General features: G+C 37.2%; 2 protein-coding genes across 4 annotated transcripts in view; one reads left to right on the top strand and one right to left on the bottom strand.

The window, feature by feature from the left end:
- Nucleotides 1-7,411, top strand: part of CHPT1 (choline phosphotransferase 1) — a 24,015-nt gene extending 16,604 nt beyond the window's left edge. The window contains exons 6-9 of one of the 2 annotated variants that reach the window (XM_075157604.1): nucleotides 310-468; nucleotides 3,115-3,240; nucleotides 3,741-3,851; nucleotides 7,250-7,411. In XM_075157604.1, the coding sequence (XP_075013705.1) occupies nucleotides 310-468; nucleotides 3,115-3,240; nucleotides 3,741-3,851; nucleotides 7,250-7,294 (441 nt within the window). In that variant the 3' untranslated portion in view covers nucleotides 7,295-7,411. The other variant, XM_075157601.1, reaches the window with a different exon arrangement.
- On the bottom strand, nucleotides 7,149-19,352 carry SYCP3 (synaptonemal complex protein 3). 2 transcript variants are annotated; one of them, XM_075157616.1, is made up of 8 exons: nucleotides 17,100-19,352; nucleotides 15,859-15,934; nucleotides 14,736-14,770; nucleotides 12,290-12,407; nucleotides 11,151-11,250; nucleotides 10,222-10,320; nucleotides 7,473-7,577; nucleotides 7,149-7,329 (listed from the first exon to the last, which is right to left on the bottom strand). In XM_075157616.1, the coding sequence occupies exons 1-8, from the start codon at nucleotides 17,227-17,229 to the stop codon at nucleotides 7,276-7,278; spliced, it is 717 nt and encodes a 238-aa protein (XP_075013717.1). In that variant the 5' UTR covers nucleotides 17,230-19,352; the 3' UTR covers nucleotides 7,149-7,275. The 2 variants fall into 2 exon arrangements, with proteins under 2 accessions (XP_075013717.1, XP_075013724.1); XM_075157623.1 differs by lacking the exon at nucleotides 10,222-10,320.

The raw sequence follows: 19,352 nt of genomic DNA, 5'->3' as shown, positions 1-19,352 counted from the left end.
TTTATCTGTTTAAGCATTTAAGCAGACAAGCATGTGAGTGTTGGATGGCTAAAGCAAAGACTTCATTATCTACTTTCTCTCTACCCGTTACTGGATTTCTTCTGTCACGGCAACCAGCAATGAATTTTCTTACAAAATTGATCAGTGGTCACTGCAAAGGATACTGATAGCATTGGCATAATGCTAATGGACTTTCCCTGAGTTTTGACAACTCTGGTTTTGTTTAATGGGATTTGCAACATGTATAAAATCTGGACCTTACTGTGTGACTGAAGCCTAAGACAAATTTTGTGTCCATTTGTATTTCAGGGAACAAGTGTTCTTTCACCAGGCCTGCACATTGGACTACTTATCATACTGGCCATTATGATCTATAAAAAGTCTTCAACTCAGCTGTTCGAAAAACATTCTTGCCTGTATGTCTTGACGTTTGGATTTGTGAATGCTAAAATCTCACAGAAGTTGGTGGTAAGGAATCTTGTTTCAGTCCTAAACCTCCTAAAAATAAACTGGTTCTTGGCTTAATGCTTGCTGGATCAGTGGGCACTGCACGTTCTGCTCTGCCACCAGTTTCATTATGACCAAGACACTGAACTAGACTCAAGCTCCTACAGAGACATTATATATGACACTGATGCAAACACATACTTATTGCTGAATGTATTGATTAGAACTTTGTTTTGTTTAGCCTACTCCTAGGAATAAGTCACAATTTATATACTGTCTGTCTTTAACATCGTAACTGTGGTCCCTCAAGCCTTACTAACAGTGCTGTGGCTTCTGACTTAATTATCTGAAAAATGAATTAACTTTAATCATTAAAATGAAGAGAGAAACTTTCTATCTTTCTCTCTTTTGTAATTAAAAACCTCACCACGGGATTAAAATAAAAATCTGCCCTACTACATATTTGCTAACAACAGTAATCCAGCCATTGATTAATTTCTTTTTTTCAGCATGACATTTTTCAAACACTAGAAAACAGGTGTTCTACAGACTTTCTTGCTAAACAGGAATTCACCTAGTGAACTACTAACCTCATTCGAGGGAGAGAATACTGATAGGAAGACCGAGCCTTAAGACTGAACTTGAGGCAGTTCATCTATTCTGTCAGACACCTTGGCTCCCTTGCTCATTCAGAGGACCCCTGGGTGCTTACAACCAGCAGTCATCACTGTATGTATGTCAACTCACTCATGGGCACTTCTGAGCAAACCATGTTTCCCTTGACACTTCACGTGTAGCTTTGAGGATAGTCTGCTCCCGAGGCAAATCTGTAAAGGTAGTGGGGAAGAGATTTCATGGGTTTAGTCTCACAGTTTTCTGATACTATTTCAGGAGACCTTGTCCTTCAGGCACTCCGGAGTGAGCAAACTGCAGTAAAAACTTAAGGCGTGACCACGTGTGAGGCCCAGTGGAGACATGAGCCAAGGTCTCTGCAGTTTGTGTGGATGTGCCAGAGCTGCGCCGTGGGCGCTAACCCTGCATAGCTGTTGCACATCACACTAGATGTGCACCCAGAATTGCTCTGTGCAGCAGATCCCTTTAGCAGGAGAGATGCATCCTTAGCTGGCTTAGAGTGGAAGCCTTTGTCAACTCTCCTCTGGATGTAAGCCTTTGTGGTTTGTCCTGTCTTTAAACTGGGATACTCACAGGCTTTTCTGTGAATTTTGCTGTTCAGCACAGAGTTGAATATTATTTATATTATGCTAAGAGACCACTTTGTTCACAGGAACCTCTCAGTACTTTAATCATACTTGCCAAGTATCCACAAGCAAGGAATGACAGGGTGATTTCTTATGGCAAACTTGGCACCTAGACTCCTTCTGCCATTTTTGAGCTTCCTGGTATGGACTCTTCATATGTCCTTTATTAGGTCTCCAACTTCTTACAAAAACCTCTTCTTCTGCCTCTCAATTAAAGGTGAGCTTAAGTTGTCTCTAAGAATGCTAAATATGGAAGGATCAAGGTGTGTGTGGGGGAATAGATGGCCCTTCCTCTGCCCCCAGTAATCATCTTTCTTGGTCATTCTGTAAAGTGTCTCTGTGCATACATCCCTATCTACTAAACAGTGAAAACAAGTCTTTTCACCTAAGCAAAAGCCTAGTTTCTAGTTAGCTTTTGGCTAAGTAAAGTCAAAATTTTCAAGTTACACTTGTAGACAACCTGTTGGAACAGGCCCAGAGGAGGGCCACAAAAATGATCAGAGGGATGGAACACCCCTCCTATAGGAAAGGTTGAGAGAGTTGGGCTTATTCAGCCTGGAGAAGGGAAGGCTTCAGAGAGACCTTACTGTGGCCTTTCAGTACTGAAAGGGGGCCTATAAGAAAGATGGGGACAGACTTTTTAGCAGGGCCTTTTGTGACAGGACAAGGGGGAATGGTTTTAAACTAAAAGGGGGTAGATTTAGACTAGATATAAGGAAGAAATTTTTTACAATGAGGGTGGTGAAACACTGGAACAGGTTGCCCAGAGAGGTGGTAGATGCGCCATCCCTGGAAACATTCGAGGTCAGGTTGGACGGGACACTGAGCAACCTGATCTAGTTGAAGATGTCCCTGCCCACGGCAGGGGGGTTGGACTAGATGACCTTTAAAGGTCCCTTCCAATCCAAACTATTCTATGTTTCTATGACTTCAAGTGAATAGCATGAATAGTATTCATTTTCAGTAATACACTTGCACAGTCTTACCCTTCAAATACAGCACTGAAAAAATAGTGGGGAACCCCTGCTAGTAGCTAAAATGCACTGGTATGTCTGTAACTTGCAAAAGAACATTGAAGGACGTGTACACATTTCTTATATAATAAAGTCAACAAATACCAACTGATAATTCAAATAGCTGTTATCACTGATTAAAGTGCTATATATTTATTGAATAACCTGGAAAGAAGTTACTTGGTCCTTGGGAAAGAAACTGTCAGGGAACAGCAGGCCCTGAAGCATTTGTGAAGCCCTTGGCCTGCCTGATTGCTTCCTAGGAACTGTGGACAGCAGCCTGTTGCTGGGCAAGGATATCGTGCCAGTTTTCTGGTAGTTACACTGATCTTGCAGTGATGCACTTTTGTGTGTGTCTCTTTTTTTTTTTTTTTTTTTCTTTTTTTTACACATAGGTGGCTCACATGACAAAAAGTGAAATCTGTCTTCAGGACACTGCATTTATTGGGCCAGGACTTCTGTTTTTGGACCAGTACTTCAACAGTTTCATTGATGAATATATTGTTCTATGGATAGCATTGGTAAGCATTTTGTTTTATACTTTTAATTTGGAGCATACTTAAAGGAATGGATTGAGAACTGTCCCTGTCATTCTGCTCTACCATTTCTGACTTGCTCAGATCTCAGCTGTCACTGCGGAGGGAGTGCCAGGATACCATGTAAACATGTATTTTGGGAGCTGACTGGCTTTCTTTCCTTGGAACAGAGATGTGAAAGTAAATTTACAGATCTCTCTTGTAATTATGCTTTAATTCAGGTGGTTTGTTTAAAGTTACTCTGCGAACTGTGCAGACTAACCTTTGTTTATCAGACTCTGTAAGTGTTTAGTGCTGTTTGGTTTTGGGGTTTTTAGGTTTTGTGGGTTTTTTCTTCTAAACTAGACCACTCTGTATGTTTAAATGCTTGTTAAATTTGTCACTTGAATAGATTCTGATTAAAGTATAACTGAATTTATAGTAGGGACAATTTTAAAAAATATTTGTGTGTTTTTTTTTTAACCTGTTGTTTTGTTCTTTTGAAGTTCATATCCTTGTTTGATATGCTGAGATATGCCACTGGTGTATGCCTACAGATTGCTGCTCATCTTCATATACATGTCTTCAGAATTTCATCTCATCAAGCTCCTGAACAGGTTCAAAACCATAATGACTGATTAAATAGGTCAAGGACAAGAGGAGATGCAGTTAGGGGAATGTTGAATGAAGCTGCCTCTCTTTTTGGGGAAGACAGATTAAGCTTTTCAAGAAAATAGTTTTATGAGAAAGCTCCCTCTATCCCAGATATTACAAGATGTTAGAATTACTAAACACAAAGTCCTGCAGATTCTATTGTGATCAATACTTTTGAACCAGGATGTATTTACCTCCTGTGTTTTAGATGCTGCAGCTGTTATTTCATATCATGAACACCACATTTGAAACTTTTGCCACTTCCTGCTAGGTAACCTTAATTCTGTACTTCTGGTCTGGTGAATGTAGACTGCAAACCAAGGTGCTACCAACCAGAATTCGAAGAGGAATTTCATTTTTCCCTAGACCAAGTGACTAATCTTCTAGTGTTAGTTTCTAAAGTCATCTTGGAACTACTGTGAAGTGGTAGTCAGAGGTATGGATGAATACAGTACTGGATTATTAAGACTGGTAAAATAAGGCATCCATGAGGTAAAACTACTCCTTAATCTCTGTTCTGGTATTTCTAAAGAACAAGATACTGCATCAGTAGGATGAAGGAGGTATAGCTCAGGAAAATTTTCTTCTATTTCAAAATACTGTTATGAGTGCCTTTAGGATTCATGCATTCTCTAGTGTCTAAGTACATAACCTACTGTTACTAAATACAATTGTAGCTTGCATTTTCTTTCAAGGCCAGTTTCTGGTTTTGTGGTCATAGTAAGGTTTGCCTCATTGTACTCCCATCATTATCTAGACTATAGGTGGTTGTGTACTTCAGGGCACTAACTTTACCTACCCTAACTTGTATCTGTGAAACTGCACAAGTGAATGACAAAGCTATTTGATAAACTTAAATGACTGTGACTGTTTGACTGTGACAATGCAACCCACCCATATGTAATTCCCTCTGAACTATGTTTGCTATCGCCGTGTTCATCTACCTTATCTAATTTGTCTTGTAACTATACTGTACTTTATCCAAACAAAACTGCACAGAACTAAACCCTAATGTATAGTAAACCACTCCAAAACAGAAAGTCAGGCCTGCTATCAGCCTTTCTCTTTCTTTAAGACCCATGGCTAACATAACGTGCCTAGCTGAAGGGCTGCTGTTGTCATTAGAGAAAAGCTGAATTAAAGTAGCTGATTATCTGTATGAGCAAATCATGACTTGCACACAAGCCCTATACCCTCAAGCTCTTTTAAAGAGGTACTATTTGAATATGATTTTTGTAAAAAGCTGTTGTTGAATGAAAAAAAGTTGAATGTTACTGTCTGTTACCACTTTCAGTTGCTGATATGTAGCTGAGCTGTGAGTTCATAAAGTCCTTTCTGAACTGCACAAAAAGAATGCTATGGTTTGTTTTAAAAATATGACCACTGCAGCTTCCTAGCTGCACGTTAATTCAAAAAGATTTCCCGAGGTGTTCAAGGAACTTTAAATATGGTGTGTTGTCTGCTAAATTTGGGGGGAAGAAAATGCCATCAGCTACCACACTCCTGCCTAAGAAGGATATACTGATACACTTGAGGGATAACTAACAGTTACTGCTGAAGGACTAGCACTCTAAGTGACTAATATCAATTCCAAGTGAATCTTACTACTCCTCTTTGAGGCTGGGAAAGACACAGCATCTACACATGAACTTAACCTGAACCGAGGCCACGGGCAAATAGAAGAGAAGATAGTAAAGGCCATTTCAGTTTGTGTGAATACTGTCAATGAATTAACCACCTGATGAAAAGACAGGCAACTTTTCAGAGTAAGAAGGTTTGGTTCCGAGAATGCTCAGAAATGTATTATGTATTAGTAGGTACAAGTAGTTTTAAGGATATGGTTGAGGTATGTGGATGATAGGAAACTAATGCAGGAATCAGTCAGAAAACTAGAAACATGAGGCAATACTAACAAATAAAACCAGAAACATGAGGCAATACTAACAAATAACCTAGTACTGAAGATAGGAAACAAAAACTGTTAACTGTATCTCATAGCATCATCTGATTATATCCTTAGAGGGCTGAGACTCAGCAGCACAGTTACAAACTAGCATAGTTACCCACTAGAGGCCCATGTGCCTCATACATCATTCTAGCAATGTAACTTTGCTGTTTGCTCCTTCCCTGAGTCCAGCAGATGCAGAATAAAAACACACCAGTTGCTTGTTCAACTTCAGTTGCAACCTAATAGCTTAAGTTTCTGTAAGTTAGCTATCACTAATCTGGCTCCCAGAACTGGAGAACCATCATCAAATGACTTGATCCTGAACTAAAAATGCTAGTAAGCTGAGGAGAAGAATCTCTATGGACTGGTTTTGAAATACATTGTTATGAAAACATCACATTTGTGCGTGTAGGTGTGTGGATGGTTTTTGTTTTATCTATTATTGTATTAAAGCTAAGCATTAAATATGTTAGGAACTCCCTAATTTGTAAGAGTGGATATTCAGGTGTAATGGTTTTTTGTAAAAACAAACTGCATGCAAGCTAAGCAGATTGTTTCATTTATACTGATTTACTGTAATGAGATTCATGAAAGATAAATGCTTTATCCTTAAAACTTAGGCCTCCCTAAATTGCTAGTCATTTGGAATTGCAAAAAGTAATAGTCCATCTCAGAGGCGTGTAAGAACTCGTACTAAATAAATGAGCTAGATTACTTCTAGCAGTGGTTCTACAAAAACTATATACCCCAAAATTCATAATGTTTAATTATGCTTTACTTGAGCAGATGTCATATAAAGCTGTGATACTCATTATTCAACTAAAGAAACCTGCTTTTTGGACAAATTACAGCAGTTCATAAATCTCTTACTAGGACAAAGATTTTTACAATGCCTAGCCTAACAAAAGAGTTAACAAAATTTACTTTAATTTACCATAATGAAACAATCTTACATGAGCTATGTCATACTCTGTGAACATTTATAACTGCTGATATGTCAGCAGACTAAATGCTGAAACTATGAAAATCTTACGTCTGTAGCTTGTGAAGAATGCTTCTATTTGCACAATGTACCTAAAGGCCTAAAGTTAATATGCAAAATCTGGGTAATGTATTTTTCATTAATTCTGCCTATTGTTACAATTTGGCATTATAAAAAGTGAAACAATTTAAACAGTCCAGTGCTATTGAAAGTGAGTATTAAGTAGTTAAAGATAATTGGACAGACAGTAAATGGTTTGGGGTCCATACCACCACCCCCAAAGTAATAAATTTACAAATATACATTCTTACAATGTTATCAGACGCAAGATTAGAACAATCCATGAAAGCGTTTAATAGGAACTTTTAAAACATTTAAATCTTAACATACTTCTTTATGGCTAATGCCTATACTTGTATCATGTTACTTAGGTACAAGTTGTTTCTCCATTGAGCCATCAGAATAACATGGACTGAAGAGACTTGCGAACAGTTGCCATCTCCTGCTGTTGCTGTTACAAGAAAAGGAGATAATTCTGAACAAATGCCATATCAATATGATTCCTTTGAGCTAATTAAATGAATGTCAAATGACTTTTTTATAGAATGATCTATTTTTATATTTAACTAACTTCTTCATAGACCTGATACTTACGGTGTCCATCATAATCTTCTTCTGCAACATAGCCATTTCTTTGCGAAGTTCACTCTGTGCACCAGCTAGAAGATTTTCATTGGTCTTCTCCAGTTCTTCCATGCTCTGAAGTTAAGGATAATCTTAATTCAGAACTGTTTAATGTCAAAGGGTTAATTTAAAACAAACAAACCATTATTCAGACTACAATTTAATTTTTACAGCAGCAGCGGTCACTGATAATTGATTAGTTTTGTCACAAACTTGACAGACAAATCACATAGGACTTCGTACTCCAGTCTACATTCCTTTTTAAACAATATAGACCCTGTGAAGGAAACAGTCCCCTTCACTCAGCATCTGTGAGTTCTCAGCTAGTTATCCTGCTTTTCAATAAAGATAAGAGTTCTGCAAGAAAAGATTAAACAGACATCTATCAGGAATGATAGGGGTTTAATATTATGACAACCTTGGAGACTTAAAGTAATGACTATAAAACCCATTAAATTTCCTTCTCTTTGCACACTTCTCCACAAATAAGCCAAGTAAAGCTCGCTGGTTGTCTTCCCTTTTGTACATACAATTATGCTTAACTCTATGTATGCGTGTAGTTGCATTTTCCTTGCCTTGTATTTAGTTAAGCTTATTTGAGGCTTGATTTCTACCTTTTGATCTTCTTTGAGGAGAAAAATCAAAGTAATACTTGACCTTCTGTTCAGTTTTTCATCTTTGATGAAGATGTTTTTGACATTTTGGAACAGCTGTTATTTATTAATGCTTCTATAATATCCTCTGTAAATTTTGACTGTCTTAAACTAAGAGTTGCTCTATTTCAGATTTATTTTTCAAAGCTACCAGACTTGGAACAAAAACAACATACCATAACTAACTGAAATTTCAAAAAGGGACCAGTTAGGAAATGACCTGAACAGAAATTAACATTTGTCAGAAACTGACAGACCTGTATCCGCCCCATGTACCAGTATATACTGCGGGCCACCCAGCTGGAAAGCAGCTTAGCAGAAAAGGACCTGGGGGTCCTGGTGGACACCAGGTTGAACATGAACCAACACTGTGCCACTGCAGCAAAGGCAGCTAATGGTCTCCTAGGCTGCATTAGGAGAAGTGTTGCCAGCAGGTGCAGGGAGGTGATCTTTCCCCTCTACTCAGCACTGGTGAGACCACACCTGGTGTGCAGTGTCCAGTTCCAGACTCCTCAGGAGAAGAGAGACTGGATAGAGCCCAACGAAGGGCCACAAAAATGATTAAGGGACAGGAGCATTTCCCTTACGAGGAAAGGCTGAGAGAGCTGGGACTGTTCAGCCTGGAAAAGAGAAGGCTCGGGGGGGGGGGGGGGGGGAATCTTATCTATATACATAAATACCTGAATGGGGGGGTGCAAAGAAGATTGAGCCAAGCTCTTGAGATGCTCAGTGACAGGACCAGAGGCAATGGGCACAAACTGAAAACATAGGAGGTTCCCTCTGAACATTAGGAAACACTTTTTTACTATGAGGGTGATTGAGCACTGGAACAGGTTGCCTATCCTTGGAGACATTCAAAAGCCATATGGATGTAAGTCCTGGGCAGCCGACTCTAGGTAGCCCTGCTGTACCACCTGCTGGCTGGACCAGACGACCTCCAGAGGTCCCTTCCAACCTCAGCCCTTCAGTGATTCTATGGTGGTGTGCCTCTGCATTCGTTACAAAACCAATCGTTTACTTTCATTTTTTTCACAGTTTAAACTTCTGATACCTTACTTAGAAGAATAGTGGGGGAAGGAAATTCTGCGGAAAAAAGTGGTTTGTTCTTAATGTAAAATGAGAGGCAAATTTTTTTTTTTTTTTTACCAAAAAGCCAAATTTTTGAGTAGTTGTACTTATAATCATTTTTTGTTTGCTGTCTAGTATGTTAGCTACTTCGTTAAAACAAAAAAACCAACACAACAAAACCACCAGTTGATCAGTATGAATCGTGTTTAAAATACAATGTGCTCTGTAAGCGCTGTCCAAAAAAATAGTGTTTGTATTGCCAGCAAATACAAAAATTATGCATAAAGTAACAGGAAAGTTAAGCAGGACTGATTACATGACCATCCAGCTTACCAGGTTACAGAAAGGAAAACACTTTCTAATGAATGTTGCTTAGGAAGAGATGAAGGGAATTCTAACTGGGTGATTTTAAGGGAATTACAATTGAGTTTCTGTAAGGGTCACTTTCCTTGCATGAAGCAGCAATAGCTAGAAAGGTTAATGACAGAAAAAATTGGTATCTAATTCTCATTATGGGGCATGCGCCTGCCAGCAGTAATAAAAGCAGTAAATTGCAACCTAAGATGTATTTTTAATAGATTGTCAAGTTTCACTTTTTTAAATACATATCAAAAATCTAGGGGAATAATTAAGACAAAATCCTGATGATTTAACTGACTTATATAACCTTTAAATTGGTACGAAACTGTGTTCTGTTTAGAAAGCATGCTCTGAGGGTTATGGTTAAATATTTGAAACAGGCGAGCCAATCAGATCCCTGTGAGAACACATTTAACTAAATCATTTATTAAACAGATGCAATGTGTATGCACGTATAGAGAGAACAAGCCATGTTCTTAACAAATAAGAGAAAGATACTAACATGAATATTCATGCAAGGCTGTTATTTTCCTTAAATGAACCTCAATTCTCTGTATTTCATAAAGGTTGAATTAATACGGCTTTCTTAAGTGATGCGATAGGGATGAGCTGCCTTCTAAGAAGAAAATTTACTGTACCTTTAAGAATTGCTCATAGAGTTGCTTAATGGTTTTCAGTCTCTGACTTTGAACTATTCTTGCCTGTTGAAAAACTTTTTGTTGCTGACGAAACATATTCTGAAGCAGAAGCAAAAAAAAAAAAAAAAACAAAAAACAAAAAACCCCCAAAAAAATCATTTTAGTTAACCAGTTAACCAAAAGCGCTTGGACAGCAACACTAATGTCATTTGTCAAAATCAGAAATTGTGCCTTCACTAGATCTATGCCTGGAGAGTTATCCTTGTTCTTATTAATGAAAGAAAGACTGAAGTCTGGATTAAGCCCTGAGTCACCTCCTGAGGTCCCTTCCAATCTGAATTATCCCTGCGAGATCCTATGAGGATTGCTATCCAAAACAGTTCTCGAGTGTATCCCAGGGAAATGTGCTGCCTAGGGAAAAGCAAAACTTGCAAATATACTGGGAGTACAGCAATATCATGTGACTACATTCCATTGTATAGCTCCTATCCCCTTTCAGTCTAAATTCTCATACATTTATTATATGCAGGCCTATTTTTAAGTAATGCATGCTGAAAGACGACAACTTTCCTTTACTGCTTTGTTCCCTTAACCCAAAGACTATGGATGCACAGAATTAGCACAGATCTTTCTTCGTAAATGGTCTTGGCTTTTCTCAAGCCACATGCTGGTCTAGGGCATCACTTATTGCCATTTATACACTTGCAATAAAGTGTATAAATTCACTTTGAAATATATCCCAAAACTTAAACATACACAGTTTGAGAGCCACCAAACTTGAATGAATTTTTTTAATTAAGAGGCAAACAATTGTGTGTTTGTTTAAACTACATGAAGTGTTTTTACATTTCTGCATTCTTGAGTGTCTAAACAACAGTATTCCCTCCTTGTGAAAATACCGTGAAACAAACGGCATGCTGGAAACCCACCGCTAGTTTTTCTTCCTGCTCCTCTGCTTTCTGCACATCTACATCCCATTGCTGAAACAAAGTCAGGAACTGCTGGGAGAACTCATGATTGAGCTTCTGCCTATAAATAGACACTAGCCGTAAGTATGACAAATGCTGTAAAGAATTACAAGGAAAGCTAAGGTTCAACACACCCATGGAGTAGAATAAAAGGAGCTGGCATAGATAAAGAAACAGGCTATTTTGACATCTGGCCCTAACTGCATACTGTATGTTTCGAAAAACTGACCACCCACCCCCCCGCCTCTTCCTGAGTCAATGTGGATTTTATATATATACAAGGAGACAGCACTCATATACGAAACTCAGGTTAAAAAAAAATTACAATTTTTCTTCCTAACAATGTCAGGTTTTCTGAGATTTATTACATTTTTCTAACCCAACTACAGATCTTGGCTTTAACACAAGGGGTTTATAATGAAAAATTGATTAGCTTATTCATTAGTTCATGATGCTCTAGTTTCTCTATGTAAACTTAATTTTGTCAATGCAAGTTTCAAATATATATATATAAAAACACCAAGGCAGTTACAAGTACTTCTGACTTCCAGTTTTTAGCTGTCTCATTTTTTTAGTTTGCTCTACTCGTAGTATCAAATGTGGTAATTAAACATGCCTTAAGAGGTGAGAAGAATGTTATGTAGGGTGAAAATTATTTACAATATGAAAATGAAAATTATTTTCTTTCTTAACCAGAATGGTACAAAAATTTTACTGAACGTTTTTCAGTTTTCAAGTAGAAACAGAAAGATCCAACTGAAGTAGAAAAAATAAAAACATCATTTAAAAGACAAAAATAACATCAAAGATCATTTTCCATAAAAATAAAAAAAAGTAAAACCAGCTCTATGAGGTACCTTGTTCTCAAAATTCCAAATCTTAAGTTTCTATTCAAAAGAGAAAGCACTATGCTAAGCTATTACTGCCAATTTAACCAAGCGGACACAATTGAAGGGAGCAGAAACAGAGGACCTGAGCAGGCATTTAACTAGTAGATACACTACTTGCTATTTAACTGCAAGAAGATGGATCAACTATCCATGCTGTGACGCAAAAGGGAATTTGATTTCACAGGTTTGAAAAACAAGGGTAAATGTTACCTTTGCTCCTGCTGTGTTTTCCAAACATGTTCAATCTTCTGGTTACTGGTTTTGAGAGAGGCTTTCGTATACATTTCTAATCTTTTCCTCTTGGCTAAGAGAGCCTTGTTAATGTCAGCTAAAAATCAAAGAATATTTAGAAATTAAGCATACCGAGATACATTGTGCCTTTTATTAAAAATGCTGATGAGTTACATTTTGGAGAAGTGAATGAGGTGTGTTCTAATGGAAAGAAGCTAATGTGATCTGGGCTCCTGGCTCCTGTCTTTAGAGTGTCCCTCCACCTGCTGTTGGCACTGGTGTAAGTGCTGCTTCCCCAAGGCCCCCATACACCCTAACCAACACCTGGCCTCTGGAGTTGCAACTATTCACTGCCCACCCCACCAGCTACTCTAGCATCTGCTTCAAGTCCCACCTCTCTCAGAGGCCAGACCAAATAGGACCTACCATGATGTGACTCAGCTTTAACTTCTTTCATTCTGAGCACGACGGTAACGGGTACGGTGTCAGACTGGCTCTGAGCAGACACACACAGTGAACTGCAACTGCCCAGTGGTTTGAACTCAGGGTAGCTGCAGTGCTTCCGTTATGTACCTTTAAATCAGTTCCTTACACACTGTCATCATGTGTTCCCCTACTGATTATTATGGTCCAACATGCGCTTCTAACATACCATCCGTATGATAAGCACACATACATGCTTAAAACACTAGAAGCAGTATCCAATCAGTTCACACTGCGTATCTTCAAACATTGTATTTGGACATTTCACAGTCTGTAAATTCTCCATTCAAAGCTAGAGATGCCTTGCACAAACCTGACTGAGTACACACATCTCGCTCTCTTCTCTAGTGACGTTTTAGTCACACCATCAAAATCCTCATTAGTTTCAGAGTTTCCAGACCTTCAAGGAATTTAGTTATGCTGACACTTTCTAATTTTTTTTTTTTTCCTAGGAAAACCACACGTTTCAGAGTAATATTCAAGTTAGATTTCAGAAATAAAGGTAGTATGTGATTACTATCACTGTGAACATATTGAATGAGTGAATGACAAACTATTTTTCATACTTCAGAGAGACTTCGTACTTTTTAAGAAGTATTCAAGCTAATATAAGTATGTTTGTTTCACTTTAATTTACATTTGGAGATTTAACGAACAAGTCACAGCTTAAGGTTAATACAGCAATTTCTTTTCCTTCTCACTGTAGATTGAAGGAAACATCTGTCAAACCTCTAATTTGCTGAGGTTATCTGCCCCTGCTAATGCCAAACCTATTATTTTTGAGCAGACAGCATCCTCTCTGATCCATTCATTTTTCTTCCTTCTATCCTATTTTTGACTCTTCAATAACACACAATCCTAGCTTTTTGACATTGAAATCCTCCTCCTATCTAGATTGCTAGATCTACAATAGCATTCTGATATGTACCTTAAGAGCAAAAAGTCTTAATTCATGGATTAAGAAATTCCTTGAACTCCTCTTTCACTTTAAGATTTACATGCAAGTAATGGCTGTGTACAGCATTTTCTTATACATACAATGAAAGTATTAGCCAGCTATTAAGTATGTAATACTGGCATTAAGATGGTTTCCCTTCCTTCCATGGCTTTTTGATGCTTTGTTATACTGTGATGTATATTATAAATTCTTCACAAGTGAAACTAACCTGTCAGCTCTCTAGAATTCAGCTGGAAATTTAACTAAGTAAAGCCATCTGAGGATCTGATTATGACTAAACTAAATCCAACTAGGTGACATGCATAAATCTCTCATCACAAGATGACTGGCGTTACTTACCCTCATTCTTTAGCTCTTCTAGAAACTTGTACTCTTCTTCCCGACTGCTGAAATTCTTTTTTCTACCAATTCCCTGTTCTCTAGATTTCTGAAGGTGCAGAATACAGACTATTCTCTAGCTCATTCTGTATCGCAACTACAATCTAATTCCAAAACCCCTTGTCTAAAATTAGAACTATTTGTTCTATTTAGCTGCCTATATTAATACTTACATGCCCCTAATTTCTCACGCAAGTCTTGCAATCCCGAGTCTCTTCTACCTCATTGTAACTAAAAATTTAGTAAGAACAGCTAACTCACATTGTCACTTTTCTCTACAGTATTACTACTTCTTACACCTCATCTTAAAATTGGAATTGATAATCAAAAGCACTTGTGCATCTTTCCCTTTTTCCTTTGTAATTACCTACACTAATACTTACATTTCACTTTATATGCAGTTATTCCCTTCTCTTCTTTCTCTTTGCTCTACTTACATATAATTTTTTTCTGAATACTGGCTTTTTTCAGAAATGCTGAAAAATGCTACCAAGACTGGTCATTTTATATAAATCTTGAAAGTTATTTTATGGTAAGGAATCACTGCCAATTCTGCAACTTAAACATGAATTGTTTTTTAATTTGTTAGAATGCAGATGTACTTACCTCCAAATCTTTCCAGCATATTCTGTACTTCACCCCTACAAAAGAGTGTTTAAAATTTTTATTTGCTCCTTTTCTGACTTTAAAGTAAGACCTGTTGTATATGCTTAAAACTAATTTTATTCATGTGCCTATTACTTGTAAGCAGTGACAGAGCTGATGCTGTTCTACAAGATAAAAAATGACACTCCTTTTCTCCTCCTTCAAGGGATCTCTTTTTTAGACTAATTTGCTGTTTTTTTAAAAATTTACTAGAATCTATTAACTTATTCCCTAGTAAAAAGGCAGTATTAGGCATTTAAAGGGTCCTGAGTGAACGAGGACAGTAAATAAAATTGATCATTCCCTATACAAAAAGAAAACACAAAAGGTATTTGGAACATCAAATGAAAACAAGTCCATCACAGTTAGCATGACTAGCACAGTAAGAAAAATCCAAGACAAATAATATCAGGGTTGTTTTTACAACACTTTTAAGATAATAACATCACTGTGTAAGGCAGTGGTACAATAGCTGACGAGTTCAAAAAGGGACATGGTGGGTAAAGAAAATGTTTATCTTGGTTTTATATCGCCTTCTTTACAGGATATAGTTTTTTTTTTTTGAAGAGTAAAAAAAAGGAAAAAAGTATCTTCAACTCAACAGCTATAATCTTGCTAAAAACTATGTCAACATACACTTTTTAATTACGTTTACATTGCCCATAAATATTGAATTTCATAAGATTTATTTGTAAAAAATTTATTTTTCATGCAATAGTTGGATCATTTAAAGTACTGTTAATATCTTCAAGCAACTAAGATCAGAGGGAAAAAAATTAATGAAATAATCAACAATTTAGGATAAAACTTAAATCATCTTTTGAAAGAAACAAGAATTTTAAGAACTCACACAAATATAACAATTTTTTAGGGATGTTCAAAAGTATCTACAAAGAAACTGCAGAATTACTCATTTTTAAATGTTGCATTTTTCTCTACAACTACTGTATTATGTGTCACCTTATTTTTGAATCAAATACTAAAAAAAAAAACAACCTAAGCAAGACAAGCATAGTGAATAACTGTAATCAGTATCTATTTAAGACTTGCTTATTTTGGAGGAAAAAAAAAATCCTAACCTTACCCCACATCATCTGGAACCACATGAGTAGTCACCAAAGGTCTTTTCTTGCCATGCTTGTCCAGTACTGGTGTTTCGCCTTAATAGAAATTTCAAAAAGATTTACAAAAATATCTTATATTTTGTGGGGGTCATTTGAGTTATTAAAAGTGTAATTACTTTTCTATAATGTCACTTCTCTGAACATGTTTCATGGGTCTCAGTTCCCATCCGTCACACACGCAGCTCCTAGAACTTTGAATCTGGAGTTGACAGACGGTGGTGAATTATTCTGCAAGGCTAGATTTGAGCTGGCACTGCCTTGAGTTCGTCTAGACTGGTCTCAACCAGCTTTAGTTTCTCTGTCCACTACTACACAATTACTCCCAACTCACAATACAACAATCATCAGAAAGGTAAAAATAATCTAAAAATTGAAAAAGCCTGATCTGTAAGAATTTAGTTTTACTGTAAAATAAGTACTGAAATTGTGTACTCTGACCTTTAAAAAAACAAAATCACAAATAGATATTTATATTCTTTCCAAAAAATAAAAATTCTTGGCTGTCAGATTTCTGTTAACAAGGCAGGGGGGAGATTTAGTCTGAACAAATGAAGAAGGGGATAAATTAAGAGAAACAAGTCCAGAAATAACCGATGAAAGACAAAAATCCAGAAATGGAGTTACATCAAACTTCACAAAAAACTATCATGTGATGAATGAGAACTGCATTTTTAAGCAAAGTCCACTTTTTTATGACACTCCCTCAAAATTAAACAAGAATCCCTTGGTTGACTTCTTTTCTTTTTTCCTCAGCTTTCTCTGCTTCTTCCTCTTTCTTTTCTTCAGTTCAGATTCTTCCTGAAGTACTCTTAACCCTGCCAGCATTAAGACTCCAGCTACCCTACTCAACTCAGCACTCCATACAAGCAAGCAGAGCTCTTCTTCTGTTCTACCCTGATCTCACAATGTTATATACAGCCAGGTGATAGAAGGATATGGCATTAAAATAAGGTAACAAAATCATGTAAGAAAATCCTGCTCTATTAAAGACTCCACCTATAATTTTAAGACAGAGCTATTCTATTGTGTTCTCCTCTCTTACCGATGAAAATTATACAATAGGAGGCTAGCTGTCACAAACAGCATTATGAACCATCTTGCTCAGACACTCGCTAACAGGGAAGTGTCTTCATTTCTATTCATGGTCAGAAATATTACAAACTTCACATTTTAAAAAAAAAAAAAAAAATCATATAAGCACCTTCTCTAATATCTTCCTCGGATCCACTCAGCTCTTTTCTTTCCTCCTGAAAGTCATAGGCAGGTATGGCTTGATCTTCCTGTGCTGGCTTACCAGCTTTTCCTCCATGCTTTCTTCCCGATGGTGCCATAATGAGATTTTCTTCCTACCAAAACGGTATGTTGTATTTGTTACGTAACTTTCCCCACAATACTTCGAAGATAAATATGTTTTCATGCATACATTGACCTGTTATGGACACCCCTGTAACAGTCTCCACTTGTAAGGATATTCAAGCAGTCAAACTGTTTTAGTTTTGAGGTAATGCACAGGATTACTCATAAGCGGTGTTTTTAAGAACAGGGTAAAAAAAAAAACCAGGGCTAGTAGCTACATATTTGACTCTGCTGAAAAACAAGGAAGTAAATTATGCACTTTCTTAAGGTGCCTGGCTGCTCATCTTTCATAATGTTTAGTATATATTTTGTCATATCCAGTATTGCATTCCCAAAAAGCTATGCCAATATTCTATTTTCCAAAATTCAGAAGTGCTAAACCATAAAGAACAATGTGATTCTACAAGCCATCCCACACTAGACAGACAAACATACACATACACGCCATTTTTAAAAATCCTGGGCAACTTTCACTTACTGAATTATCTTTATTTTTAGCTACTATGCCTCTGCATTCTGTAATGTAACTAATGCAGTTTCTGTATTTGTCAATGTTTTACAAACACACTGCCCTCTTAAAAAAACACTGTTCATTTCTTTACTTTAGTAATACTAATTTTTATATATTCTGTGTATTTTTATAAATATTCAAGGAGTAAAATATCTATTTAGAAGGAAAAGAGCATAGTTGTAATCATTAAATGCACGAGTGACAAAAATCAAATCATTTTGTCCTTAGCGCTTTATCAACAATAGACATAATATACAAATACAACATGAAAGAGCAAGCTACTGAATCCTTGCTGAAATATTTCTTCTCTTGTTATCTTTGTCTGATAGCGAGAGGTATGAAGCATTTTAAGTTAAGTGTCACATGACATAGACTTTTAAAAATCCTTCAAAAAACAACAGGATTACTTCGAAGATGGAAAGAATACAGAAAAAAAAAAAATTCAGCTGCAAGTACCCTGTGCAAGATGTGACTCAGCAGTGGATAAACTTCTCATTCTAGACACAATTCAACACAGCTAGAAGTATCAATAGGTTTGCCACAAGCCAGGGCAAATATAGATCTGAAAATTAAGTTCACACACTGAAATTGAAAACTCCAGTAAAGATCTTTTGAATTTCCAGGACTGTAAGTACCCCCAACATTAACAGCTGTCTGACACACCTGAGTTTTTTTAATCAGTTGTCCATAGCTATGAAAATACAGTTTTTTAACCACGTATTACATGGATATATACAATGTGATCACAGTAAGCTACTAAGTAAGGAACACTGCTTTTTAATACCTGGCTTTTTCTGTGGTTGACGCTTCTCTATATAGTATGAAGATTTTTAGACCTTAAAAGTTTCTTTAAAAAAAAAAAAACAAAACCTCTTTAAATTATTAATTGGAAAATCAAAAGCTCTTGCATTAAAATGATCCTCGAATGAGCGAAAATTTTCAAGACTCATTCTGCTTTTCAATTATTGCGGCTGTTGAAAACATGACTTAAGGAGGAAAGTACGGGTACAGCATCTGGCTGTGCATATCTCTGTGCAGCCAAAGCGCTTCAACTTTAAACTGCAAGGATGAACAGGTACTTATTTACACGTATTTTATCTCACATACAGGCACTTTTCTTTGTACTGAAAATCAGCATACAGAACTCCCCAGTCCCTCCAAACACTGCAAAATAATCTTGCCACCTCACGACCCCGCACAGCGTTCACCCACCCCGTGTAGCTACCTGCTTTAGCCGATTCAAGTATCTTCAATCCACAGTTGTGTATTTAAAAACAATTTTTCAGAGAAACTCACCTCCTTTTTCCACTCTGCCCAAAAAAATATGAAATAAACCAGTGTCTGTGTGAATCCCCTATGTGGGGCTTTTCACATGGGGGCCCACCTGTTTCTACTTCAGAGCAGCAAGGGAGACTTGGGCCCGCACCACACCACCGCCACAACAGGTTTCGAGGGGAAGTCACTGCGGTGTCAAAGGCTGAGGGGCACCGCGGTGTTCTAACCCTGTTCCTTACTCACCGCCCAACCACCTTTCATCCCTATCCCTCTTGCCTCTGCCCTGCGATGGGCTCTTCTCCACTCTCGCCG

The sequence above is a fragment of the Calonectris borealis genome, chromosome 1 (genome assembly GCF_964195595.1).
Source record: "Calonectris borealis chromosome 1, bCalBor7.hap1.2, whole genome shotgun sequence".
NCBI lineage: Eukaryota > Metazoa > Chordata > Aves > Procellariiformes > Procellariidae > Calonectris > Calonectris borealis.
Note: the sequence above shows the minus strand (reverse complement) of the source record. Positions and strands in the feature narration are given on the sequence as shown.